The sequence below is a fragment of the Hyla sarda genome, chromosome 4 (genome assembly GCF_029499605.1).
Source record: "Hyla sarda isolate aHylSar1 chromosome 4, aHylSar1.hap1, whole genome shotgun sequence".
Taxonomy (NCBI): Eukaryota; Metazoa; Chordata; class Amphibia; order Anura; family Hylidae; genus Hyla; species Hyla sarda.
Window position 1 is genome coordinate 211,398,078 of NC_079192.1, and position 13,274 is coordinate 211,411,351.

The 13,274-nt window shown below is 38.4% G+C and overlaps 1 protein-coding gene across 9 annotated transcripts in view; it reads left to right on the forward strand.

Moving 5' to 3' along the window:
- CACNA2D1 (calcium voltage-gated channel auxiliary subunit alpha2delta 1) overlaps positions 1 to 13,274 on the forward strand; it is a 716,537-nt gene that overhangs the window by 519,015 nt on the left and 184,248 nt on the right. For 8 of the 9 annotated variants that reach the window (XM_056573417.1, XM_056573410.1, XM_056573413.1 and 5 more), the window contains exons 9-10: positions 3,015 to 3,065; positions 4,066 to 4,165. In XM_056573417.1, coding sequence (XP_056429392.1) covers positions 3,015 to 3,065; positions 4,066 to 4,165 — 151 coding nt within the window. Of the gene's footprint in view, positions 1 to 3,014; positions 3,066 to 4,065; positions 4,166 to 8,698; positions 8,878 to 13,274 lie in introns of those variants that run through there. The other variant, XM_056573418.1, reaches the window with a different exon arrangement.

Consider the following 13,274-nt stretch of genomic DNA (forward strand, 5'->3'; position numbering starts at 1 on the left):
AAGTAACAAAAATACACTCCCGGCAGCTCAGTCGGGCTGATCGGGATCATCACGGTGAAATTGCGATGTCCCAATCAGCTAGAACGGCGCATCCGATCGGCGATTGATTGCTCCAAGCCTGAAATCCAGGCTTGAGCGATCAACTGCCAATAACACTGATCATTGCCATGTTAATGCATGGCAGTGATGTGTGTAGAAGATCAGTGTGTGCAGTGTTATAGCCCCTAGATTGCCATGGATTTTTTGGTAAAATGATTGTCATCACTGCAAAGTAGAATTGGTGGCGCAACTCATAAGCCATAATATGGAATTTTAGGTACAAAATTGAAAGGGTTATATTTTTAAAAGGTAAGGATTTCTAAATGCAAAAACGGAAAAACCCTGAGGGGGTTAATCTAAACACCGCCTAAGCACTTTATTTTTAATACCATTGTTTTATTATTTTTAGATTTTTGTTTTACTAACTATGTATCAATCTTCATTTTTCCGTATATTGTAACTGTTTATTGGTTTGACTTAAGAAGCGAGCAAGGGCCCTGCAACCCACCAGTCATCCAGTGTCTCATTATTTGAATATAATAAATTATCCTTATATCTATAACTAAACCAGTTCACAGTGTGCCTCATTTCTGTGACCCAGAGTGCCAGAATTCTTTTAATATAATAAATTATCCTTGAGGAAAGAGAGGAGTCCAGCGCGGAATATTCAAGCAGATTGTGCGATTTTATGTTAACTTGCAAGCAGTACACAAGAGAGGCATGGTGGTGACGCGATTCGGCCGGTGGCACCCGGAGTAACTACCATGTCTCTTGTCACCACCATGCCTCTCTTGTGTACTGTTTGCAAGTTAAAATAAAACCACGCTGGACTCCTCTCTGGCTAGCTCTGGCTTTATTGACTTTCAACTGTCTAGAGCCTCTCCTACACCTTCTATGTTTTATTAAAATGGTTTTAAAGGGGTACTCCGCCCCTAGACATCTTATCCCCTATCCAAAGGATAGGGGATAAAATGTCAGATCGCCGCAGTCCCGCTGCTTGGGAGCCCCGGGATCCCCGCTGCGGCACTGCGCTATCATTACAGCACAGAGCTTGTTCGCTCTGCATGTAATGACAGGCAATACAGGGGCCGGAGCATCGTTACGTCACAGCTCCGCCCCTCATGACATCACGGCCCGCCCCTTTCAATACAAGTCTATGGGAGGGGGCATGGTGGTCATCACGCCCCCTGCCATAGACTTGCATTAAGGGGACGGGCCGTGATGTCACGAGGGGCGGAGCCATGACGTCACGCTGCTCCGTCCCCTGTATCGCCCGTCATTACGCACAGCGCAAACTCGCTCTGTGCTGTAATGATAGCGCGGTGCCGCTGCGGGGATCCCGGGGCTCCCCATCAGCGGACCGCGGTGATCTGACATCTTATCCCCTATCCTTTGGATAGGGTATAAGATATCTAGGGACGGAGTACCTTATTTGGATATTGTAACCCTAAACTGTCTAAACAGTGTAGAATAAATATGGGACCTCACTGAGTATGCCATACTTTTGATCAGTAATTAAATGTGATATTTATTTTGTTTGTTGCTGAATAAACCAGTGATTAAAATAACCTGCCTAGGGAATAATTACTATTTTCCCATGTTAGAGAATTATCTACTATCTTATTAATTACCTGATTTACAAAATAACACCTTTTCTAATTCCATTGTGTTATCACCCGAGTAATAGACATATTGTTACACATACATGTGAATATGTTACCGATATATAAACATAAAGTCAAACAGAGGTCAGTAATATGAGGTAGCATGTCTCTAGTTTCTATAATAAGATATATCAATTAGGGAACTATGTTCCATACAGCTGCATCCGTGGAATTTTTTTTTGTTGTACTCTGTATTATGACATTTAAAATAGATGTTGAGAGTTTGAGTGGGAAGGTAAATACATGATGTTCTCTACTTTTGTATTCATGAAATAACTAGAGCACTTTAACCTCAATATAACAGAAGGCCATTCATGTTCCTTTTTTCAATAGACCATTGGTTTACGGCAAAAACATCCTTCTCATACAGTTAATTGTGTTCCACTGAAAACTTCTCCCGATATGCACTACTAGAATACACACAATACCTGCAATTAAAACAAGGTTATCATAAGTGGATACATGGAAACTCTGGTAAACACATTTGGAAGCAAAAGAAAAAAAAAATGTTATTATACAAATCCATTTCGCAAAACACCTGATCTCACTAACTGCGTCACTTAACAAATAAAACCTTCAAATTGGAACTGTAGAATTTCATAAAAATGTCATTATGCACTGAGAGCATATTAGAATTAATATATATATATATATATATATATATATATATATATATATATATATATATAAAATATAATTCGTTTTCATCCTCAAATACATTCCAAATGGGAACAGATACATTCAAGTAATATCAAGTAATATGTACAAATAATAAAGTATGTAGTGTATTTTATTGTTCTCTATAGATGAAAAAATATATTACTTTTGTCTTGGGCTGTGTTCGTATGGGGAGATTTATCAAAAACTGTGCAGAGGAAGAGTAGTGCAGCTGTCCATGGCAACCAATCAGATTCCTGCTTTCATTTTTAAAGAGACCTGTAAAAAATGAAAGAAGCTAGCTGATTGGTTGCCATGGGCAACTGCACCACTGTTCCTCTACACAGATTTTGATAAATCTCCCCCATAAAGTGTATTTTCAATTGTATTTTATTTTAACAAATGCCTCCATAAAATGGTGTCCGTTTTTGCTAAATGCATGTGGTCTATTCAAGTCTCTGGGAAACTGGTTTCCTGTGCACACAGTATATAAAAAACAAACGGACATGCTCCCATAGACACAAATTTTCCCTAGTTATACAGACGCATTTTTAAATAAAATATATATTAAAATACACAATGTGAACAAGCCCAATAGTATTTTCGTATGCTGTTCATAAAAATAATATAGATATTTTTTCTGTTTATCTTTAGGTACATACAAGGAGCTGCATCTCCAAAAGACATGCTTATATTGGTGGATGTGTATGTTTGCTTCTATTTGTGTTTTGAAGTATTTTTTGTATTAGTTATTTTTTTTGTTATGTTTCAATGTTCATGGTTTTAACTATTTACATCTATTTATATATATATATATATATATATACACACACACACGCATATATATATATATATATATATATATATATATGTAGCGAGAGAGAGAGAGAGAGAGAATAAAGCTATAGTCTTACTTTTACCATACCATGAAATGCCAAAATTTAAAATACAAATAATAAAGGACAAAATTGCATTGTATTAACTTTGATTGGCAAATAAAGAATTAGTAAAAAATAACCAATACGATATATGAGATATATGAACCCCAAAATGGTAACAATAAAAAGTACAACTTGTTCCACAAAAATCAAGCCCTCATATGGCTTAATTGGGGCATTGAGCCAAAAAGGCACACCAGGGAAAAACAATCCAACCTCTTGCTTATTTATTAGTGCTTCCACTCCATAAATGTTCATAAGTTCTTTTGGCATTTATCTATGGTTTTATATTCTGAGTGAAAAGGGGGAGATTGAGTCTATTAAAAGCATCTCCTGGTTTCCACAGAGGACTCTTTGTTAGGTTAATGTCAGGGGGAAAAGCATCAAGCCTGATGTTTCTAGTAGATTGCTTTGTACTAAAAAAATCTATTCTCTAGTTTGTCTCTTTGATGGAATAGATTGCATCTGATGTTTTAAATGGATTGAAATACTTTTATACAGTATTACTGAAATGTGTTTCATCAGCATTTGCAATACCTCCTGTTTGAGCTTTGCCCTGAAGCAGACAAGTTGCCATTTAGATCCCTTAAAATGCCTATTATCCCATGAAGGAAGAAATGGACGTACATGGATAACAAAAAAAACAAACAAACAAAAAAAAAGATTGTTCAATTAATTTCATTAACATTGCACCTGAGAGTTATTAGGATGTTTTAGTCTGACTTATTTTTGTAACCCGTTTCTTATTCTCACGTCTGTTTTTAAAGGAGCGGGAGTGTCAGCGGGCTGACGCTGAAGTTGATAAGGACCTCTGTGTCTGAGATGTTGGAAACTCTTTCAGATGATGACTTTGTGAATGTCGCTGCTGTAAGTTACTATTAAAAATGTAAGACTGTTGTGTTTGTCTACATTTGTCTATAATGCAGGTCTTTACAGAGTCAGTAAAAACCAAATGATTGGTAATGGGAATCCCTGTGTTATATCAGTAATGATCAATTGAACACAGGACAGAAGTTGTGTTTCCACTTTGATAATTGTGGGAAATTTAGTAAAATTAAGGGGATATTCCAATTCATATTTTATTACAAAAATCTGTTCTGTCTGGTACATATCATAAAAAACCTTATACTTATCCTCCTTGCTTTGGCTGCCATTCTCTACAGCTGATCCCATTACACAGTGCTTTATCTGTTTGGAGTCAGTGTGTGCAATGCCCACTCATCCAGTCAGCAGCTAAGGTGGGACACCACTGCGACCACCGATATGCTAAGTACATGCGACCCAAAAAAAAAAAAAGCGTTAGCAACAGCACCAACTCTAGGACAACAGCAGCCAGAGTAAGGTAATTATAGGGTTTTTATATTATGCACCAGACCAAGTACATTCTTAGAATATTAATACAATTTGGCATACCCCTTTAAATCAGTAACCATAAAGCCATAAACTGTAATGGCAGACACTACTTACAAGAGAATTGCCAGATTTTGTATTTATTTACTCCCTCTACTTATGAGGAGCTCCTTAACTCCTTAACAACATTGGACATAACTGTATATCCTTGGGCCTGGAAACTTAATGTACATTCATGTCCTGTACATAAGTGAGCACAGGAGATGCGCCAGCTTCTTGTATGGACAGTCCCTGCTTCTATATCAGCAGCTGGGGACCCGTTGGTGGCCATCAGCGATCCTGCTGCCTTCTGGCAGCCCATATAAGTAGATTGACGATATTACTGACCAGTGCTACGCCTGCGCATAGCACTAAACAGTAAAAACATTTTTTTTTAAATGCTATAAATAGTCCCCTATGGGGACTATTACAAAATAAAAAAATAGGAGGATAAAAAAAAAATATATATATATATATATATATATATATATATATATATATAAGCCCTTCCCCCACCTCTTTATCATATAAAAAAAAATAGCCAAATTAGAGTGTGTTTAATGCTAGACCAATTATTTGTTTTATCATAAAATGTAGTACTAAACCCTAAAGAAGTTATTGGTGGGGTGAAACTGGAAAAAAACAGCAATTTTGCTAATTTTAGGGAGGCTTTTAGTTTTTACTCTGTTCACTATGTGGTAAAACTGACATGTTATCTTTATTCTTACTGTCAATACAATTACAGCGACCCTATCAATGACAATTTTTTCCTTTAGGGCCCATGCATGTATTACCGTTGCACATGCAGTGGAATGTTTTAGATGCATTGGTACAGGCAGTTTGATGAAGGCACATTAGTGCTGTTTACAAATGCCAGCAGACTACATGCATCATATAGAGTTTTACATTAAATCTATAGACTGCGATGTATTCCAGGCGGATTCCCCTGAATTCTGCAGAATTTCAGTGGCAGAAACTCTGCAATGTGCAGTGAAATCCCATTTAACGGAATACTACTCCAAAATTCTGTAGTGTGAACCTAGCCTTATGGTAAAATAAAAGTTATTATTACAAAGTGCAATTGGCCACATAAAAAACTATTCCTCATTTGGTTCTATAAATGGAAAAATAACTACTGTTTAAAAATGAGAAGGCAAAAAACATAAATGCAAAAATAAAAATAGTCTGTGTCCTTAAGTGAATAAAGGTAAACTGGTTAACCTATAAGGCTAGTGGTGCATATAAGGTAAACTGACAATTGAGTGTTAATACAAGAAGGGAGTAGTGTTATGAAATTTTGGTGGTAAATGAAGCAAGGATATCCAGTTCATGGGTAGGGTCACACGTAATGGATGCATAGCGTATTTAACGCTGCAGATCTGCCGGTGACCCAACCCTATAGTGTATCTCCAGCTGTTTTCAACCCCATGTGCTGCTCACAGGGCAATCCACCACGCAAACACCCACACAGGGACCTTTGAGTAGCACTCGCAGTGTATTCACAGAGATTTCGGAAGCGGGAGCGATGTCTGAGTACACTGTGCATGCCCACAGTGACTTGCTTGTCCCCGTGTGACTGCTCGTAATGGCGAATTGCTTCTGCGAGCAGCACATGGGGGTTGGGAACAGCTGGAGGCACGCTATAGGGTCGGGTAAAATATGCTGTGGATCCTTTACGTGTGAGCCTATCCTAAATTGGACCCTGTGGTGTTGAAAGGTAAGGGATCCATCGTAAACCGGTGCCTCCTTAACAGCACCCTAACATGTAGTTATCTTATGAATCATTATGGTGCGTTGTTGTTAGGAGAACCCAAAAGATTCCCATTTGGCCATTCTGCGGCTGAATTCACATTACGTTTGCAGCTTACGGCTGCTGGGTCTGGGTGGGAATTTTCAAAACCGGGCTCTCCCATATCCCAGTCGAACCCGTGCAGCTTCTCATTCACTTTAATGAGCGACCAGAGTTAGATAGTGACTCCGGACGGCTCATTTTTGCCCCATATCTGGTTTTGTGACCAGACCTAGTCTGGATATGGGAGCACTCGGTTTTGAAAATTCCCAGCCGGACCCAGCAGCCGTGTAAATATATTGTGAATGTAGCCTGAGTAGGGGTTTATCAGTTGAGAGTTGTAGGAGGACATGATATACATCTGCAGGAATGTTTACTGTATATACTTTAGTATAAGCCGACCCGAGGCCCCTAATTTCAACCCAAAAACCTGGGAAAACTTAAAGACTCAAGTGTAAGCCTAGGGTGGGAAATACATCATCCCCCGCTGTCATCATCCTGACCCCCTCTGTCATCATCACCTCCTGTCATCATCCAGTCCCCCGTGTCACCATCACCTCCTGTCATCATCCAGACCCCCCCTGTCATCATCAGCTCCGGTCATCATCCAGACCCCCCTGTCATCATCACCTCCTGTCATCATCCAGACCCCCCCTGTCATCATCCAGACCTCCCCCATCATCATCCCCCCCGTCATAATCACCCCTGTCAAATCTTCCTCCCCGTCATCATCCAGACCCCCATCATCATCACCCCCAACAATATCCCCCCTGTCATCATCCAGACCGCCCCCTCTGTCATCATACAAGCCCCCCTCGTTGTCTACTCACTTCCCCAGTTCTCTCGGTCCTGCTGCCTAGTAGCTGCAGGGACTGTCCGCATTCCAGTGCGGAGGGTGAGCCGGTCCGGGCCATCCATCTTCACTGGGAGGCCCTCCTCTCCGCTCCGGGCCAGCCCCGGACTAGTGACGCTGCATTGATGCCGGCGTCAATTGGTGGCGCAAAAAATAAGCCATCATTTGGATTTTTAGGTGCAAAATTGAAAGGGTTATGATGTTTAAAAGGTGAGGAGGAAAAATGGAAAAACCCGTGGTCCTTAAGGGGATAAAAAAAAAATCCTGTTCTGTGACTGGTCAGAGGGGTAAGTAAAAGGAAGTCAAAGTGTGAGTATTGGTGATAAACAACTTGGCTCTGATTCCACCACCTGAGTTGTAGAGAATAAAAAAGGTATTTGCACACCATGCACCAGGGGACTCTCTGAAGATAGACTGTGGAAAAAACATAAAGTTTTTTGTTTGTTTACTTATTTATTTTTTATTGAACAAATGTGCTTTAAAATAAATAGACTGGCTGCAGGCACACCAAAGTATACATCGGTGTGCCAATGTATACCACTGATATTCTGCACCTTTCTTAAGTGAACCTTGCCTATGCTGTGAATTCCAATACTGGGGGGAGATATAACACCTACCACAAACTGCAGACTTGTCTCTTCGATGTATCGCCGTGATCTGATTCTTCAGTGATCAGTGTAAATGATCAGCTGGGGGAGCATGAAAACTGCCTAGTGCAGGACCTAAAGTAGACAATAAGATTCTCTTTTATAGTGTTCTTGAAATCCCTTTTGCCATGCACCAACACCTCAGGCCATGCACTAAAATAACACATCTTTTGCCTAGATCGTCCCTTCAAAATAGACTTTATTGCATTTCATGACTCTCATAGCACAGAATTAAGATGTTTCAAGTGACAATATACAGAAATGAAAACTACACACACTTTTCAATCCCTTTAAATAAGACTGATGCAAAGCAATCAAGACACAATCCCCAAATATCTCTTCAATACTCGCTTCAGACAGGCAGTCCTCCAATTGCTTCCATCTATCTTGAGAATTAAGATAAAAATAAAAGTGGCACTACCAATCATGTTGTTAGCAGAACCTTACCTATCATTATTCATGGTCACAGCGAAAAGATTAGGATATACTTTCTAGCCAGTGAAGGCAGCAAAATGACACTGTGACTTAATCAGCCGTATCAGGATTTATGCTGAGGTCTCACCGAACAAGAGGCTTAAATATTAATGTGCAGAAACACTTAAGTGCAGAGTTTTTAATTATATAAATGCATTTGTTTCTTGGTAAGCTGGCGTACGTGAACCGTTAGGCAATATAAATCACCTAAGGGTTAATGTGTCACATCTTTGTATCTTAATTTTCAGCTCTGCTACTGAAAGTGCTGCTCTTTGCATGTGAATAGAAGCTTGGTGTTCGTAAATTTGCAAATGTATAAGAAGCACTGCCATTCCTCCCAACTAATTCGGTTATACGCCTTGACTGCACAAAGTGAAAGGCCAAAGATTTGCTCCTAGTGATTTAAAGATTGTGTTTCCAATGTTGACATAGCAAATATTATGTGATCTGATGCAGCTCTCATATTAAAGAGAAAGGGAAAGTACTACGAACAGTGTATTATTGCAGATCTTTTGTTGATAATTTGATGGTCAATTTGTTTAACTATTTTATCACCAGGTTATTTTCCCTGTTGATTTCCAGACACAGTTCAGCATTTTTTACAATGTAGTTTTAAACACTACAGCATCATTTTTTATGTTCACTTATCCAAATAGTATTATTTATTTATTTACTTTTTTACTAAAATAACAGTTTATAGTGGACTTTCCTTACCTGTATAGTCATTTTGATTTAGGAGATAGTTGAGTGGTCAGGTTGACTACTGGTTTGAGTATTTTTCGACTAAATGTTATAAAAAAAATTTAAAATTTTTTGCATTTATAAAATATCATCAGGGGATATTTTATCCTTATTTATTCTTATTGTTGACATGTCAGCCTCACTTTTGAGACAAAACTGATTCTCTGTAGACATTGTTAAGATAACCTTGATCTGCTGAAATCTAGTGGTTCATGCCTTGGTAGGGACAAGACTAACAAATAGTTAAGGTTGACTTGCTCTGAAATACTGATGTAGCGACAACATTTTATGCAATTAGACTGCCGGGAACATATTAAAATAATATGAATTTGTGAAGAAAATATATCAGAAAAAAACAGAAATGATAGGAACTATAAATCTACGCACCAGACTTAGGATGGGTTCACATAGGTGAACTCAGCCTAAATCTCAACGCAGCTTATGCCGCAACTGATGAAGTGCATCAGTTGTCATCAGTTGTATGGTATCCGGCATCCATTGTTTCTGGCACTGGACAGGGGAACACAGCAAGCTGCACTCTCCTGTCCGGTGCTGTCCAGTGTGTCCAACCATCAGGCATCAAAATTGGGACGCTGGGTGATTTGTGAACTGTCCCATTGAAATGAATGGGATCAGTTCTAGCATCAGTTTCCCGCGGGTGCACAGCAGAGGGAAACTATGCCGTACACCTGATATATGTGAACCCAGCCTAAGAAATCTATGCTAGCTAGGATGTGAAGTAGATTTTAGCCATAACTATGCCAATTTCTAGTGTGGGGCCACACTCTCTCGTGCTATGCCCTGGCCACTTTTTAATTGGTGTAAGGGGCGCACAAAGGCAGAAATTTACACATGGAATTCACCCTCCTTGTGTATATTGCTAATACAAGTATATCCACCTTTGATTATATAAGGTGTATTTCTTCTGTTATATACTCTTTCCTGATTGTTATGTGATTCTCTGTATCAGGGCCTCATCTTTTGAAAATAGCATGCATGTTTATATTTTTTAATCTTTACATAATATGCAACAACATTTAATTATAAGTAATAAAATCCAATTCACACCTGTAATAGAGGGCTTCTCTTCTTTTTTAAAGGCCAGTCCCACTAAGCTCTAAGCTGCATTAATGTCAAGGGAATAATAACCATGTTGGAGCAAGTTTGTGTCCTTGGCCATTATGAGTCAATCACAGCCAAAGGGATTTGGTTTGTGACTGGGTAATAAGACTAACTTAGTATGGTAATCAACTTGATGGTAGAATCCATCCATTGGTAGGTTCCTTGTTCCCTTTATAATAAATTGTAGTAGTTTAGTGATGAGTAGCACAAGTCCAGTCCACAGGGTACAGGGTATCAGAAGTTTAGCCTTGATGATTAGTAATTAGTAATAAAATTGTCGCACTTGGCTACTGGTCATATTGTTTCACAGTTCTGTTATCACTGGTTGCTGAGGGAACATTTTGTTCTAATCTTTTTATTGTGTCATTGCTATAAATGGATGTAGATAGCTGTATAACAAAGCTATCTTTCAAGGTTACCGATCTTGAATACATGCTTTTGATTATAATAGAAATGACATCTGCACACAAATGTATCTCTTTGTTGAGAAGTCCAGAGTGCTAAAGATGAAGAATTTTTCTATTCTCAATGAGAATAGTCAATACTGCTACAAAAATACCACATATTTGTTTTGTTTTTGTTATTTTCCAGAATATGTTGCACCTTCATATTGAATGGTACTGTTTAATGAATAGAATTAAAAGAGTACCTGTCATCAAACTATATTTTCTAAACTAACTCAGATTATATTCCCTAACTACTCCTAAAACCCCTCCTGCCTTTTAAAAAAAATTCCGAGCTTTAAAAAGCTCTGTATCATACCTTACCCCTTGCTCACATTGCGTTCCCCAGCAGACTCAACGTCACTGAGGCCTGCGAGAGCTGTGCCTCACCATGCTCCGCATGCACTTCCTGAGTTTGGTCTCCTGCCAGGCCGGAGGGAGGCCAAACTAACTGTTTGACTTGTGGCAGGGAACAGAACAGAGCCACCTAGTGGACATTTTACCAATTACATTAAACACATAGAAAGGTTGAGAATTTTAACAGCAAGTAAATAGCAAAGTGTCTTATAATTCCATAAGGAACAATATACTAAAAGTTTAGTTTGGCGTAAGGTACTCTTTAAGTCCTAAGTCAGATGATGCAAATTCTATTTTAGCATTTTTGTTTGTATATTTTAATGATTAGCTGGGGCCTTTCAAAAAGTTAGCTTTCATGCTATATGAACTATGAGTCATTAGATGGTCCTTGGCAGCATCTCCCTTCCCCACCAGCCTTGATTGATAGATCTTTCTGTGCCAGTATGTTCTATTTATTAGTTATTAGGCCCACTGTGCTCTTGGGAACTTTCAGTGCAACAGCTATTTTTTGTACCCTTCTCCCCAGCAATTCTTTCCCCCTTCTTGATTTGGTTTTTGTTCTAGTATGTATTGTGAGCTCCAGTCAAGGTGTAGAAACATCTCAGAGATGATCACATGAAATGAAAGACCCCCAGAGCTAAATTTGAAGTGTCATAGCAAAGGGTCTAAACATTTCTAAAATTCTATTTTTATTAACAACATGTGATGTGAAAAGGTCTGTATTTCTGAATGCAATGTATATAGAGTAAAGAAAAAATGGACCACCAATCCCTAGCCCTAAATTAAGTTAAAGGGGTATTCCAGGAATTTTCTTTTATTTGACTATGCTACAGGGGCTGTAAAGTTAGTGTAGTACATAATATAGTGTCTGTACCTGTCTCTAACAGCTGGTCTCGTATACTTATGTGATCTTTGCTCTGGATGTTTATTTTTAACAGCGTACAAAATGACTCCTGTCCCTAGGATGCAGTGCAGCCGAGACCTGACATCACTAGCCAGGTGATGACAGGGAGCCTGTCTGCTTCAATAGGTGGAACAGCTGGAGGCACCCTGATTAGAAAGCACTGACCTTTTTCATTGAATCTATCTTGTTTGTTGTTCAATAGGTGGGGTGGCTGATATGTGGGAAGTAGGAAAGTGGAATTCTGGGATATGTAGTAAAAAAGAAAACTTCAACAGGAAATACTGAGGTTCACAAAAAGAAAGCCACAGTGTTATGGTAATCTCACAACACAACCATTTAAGCCAAAGACAAGCTCAGATCCTTCCTAAACATGTCCATTACTGTCTGGCATCTCTGTCCATTTTAGGAACTGTCCAGAGTAAAAGGAAATCCCCATAGCAAACATATGCTGTTCTGGACAGTTCCTAAAATGGACAGAGATGTCAGCAGAGAGCACTGTGCTCATGATGTCAGCAGACAGCTCTGTGTTTCAAAAAGAAAATAATTTCCGCTGTAGTATTCAGCAAGTACAGGAATGATTAAGATTTTTTAATAGAAGTAATTTACAAATCTGTTTAGCTTTCTGGCACCAGTTGATTTATAAAAATAAAAAAAAAGTTTTTCACCGGAGTACCCCTTTAACCTCTTAAGGACCAAACCCATTTTGGCCTTAAGGACCAGACCAATTTTATTTTTGCATTTTGTTTTTTCCTCCTCGCCTTCTAAAAATCATAACTCTCTTATATTTCCATCCACAGACCCATATGAGGGCTTGTTTTTTGCATCACCAATTGTACTTTGTAATGACATCACTTATTTTACCATAAAATGTACGGCACAACCAAACAAATATTATTTATGTGGAAAAATTGAAAAGAAAACCGCAATTTAGCAAATTTTGGAAGGTTTTGTTTTCACGCTGTAAACTTTCTGGTAAAAATGACATGTTTTCTTTATTCTGTGAGTCAATATGATTAAAATGATACCCATGATATATGCTTTTATATAATTTTACCACTTAAAAAAAATCTCAAACCATTTTAACAAAATTAGTATGTTTGAAATTGCCCTATTTTGACCACCTATAACTTTCTAATTTTTCCGTATATGGGGCGATATGATGGCTCATTTTTTTGCGCCATGATCTGTAGTTTTTATCAGTATCACTTTTGCTTAGGTTTTACTTTTTATTCATTTTTTTTTTATAAAATGTGACAA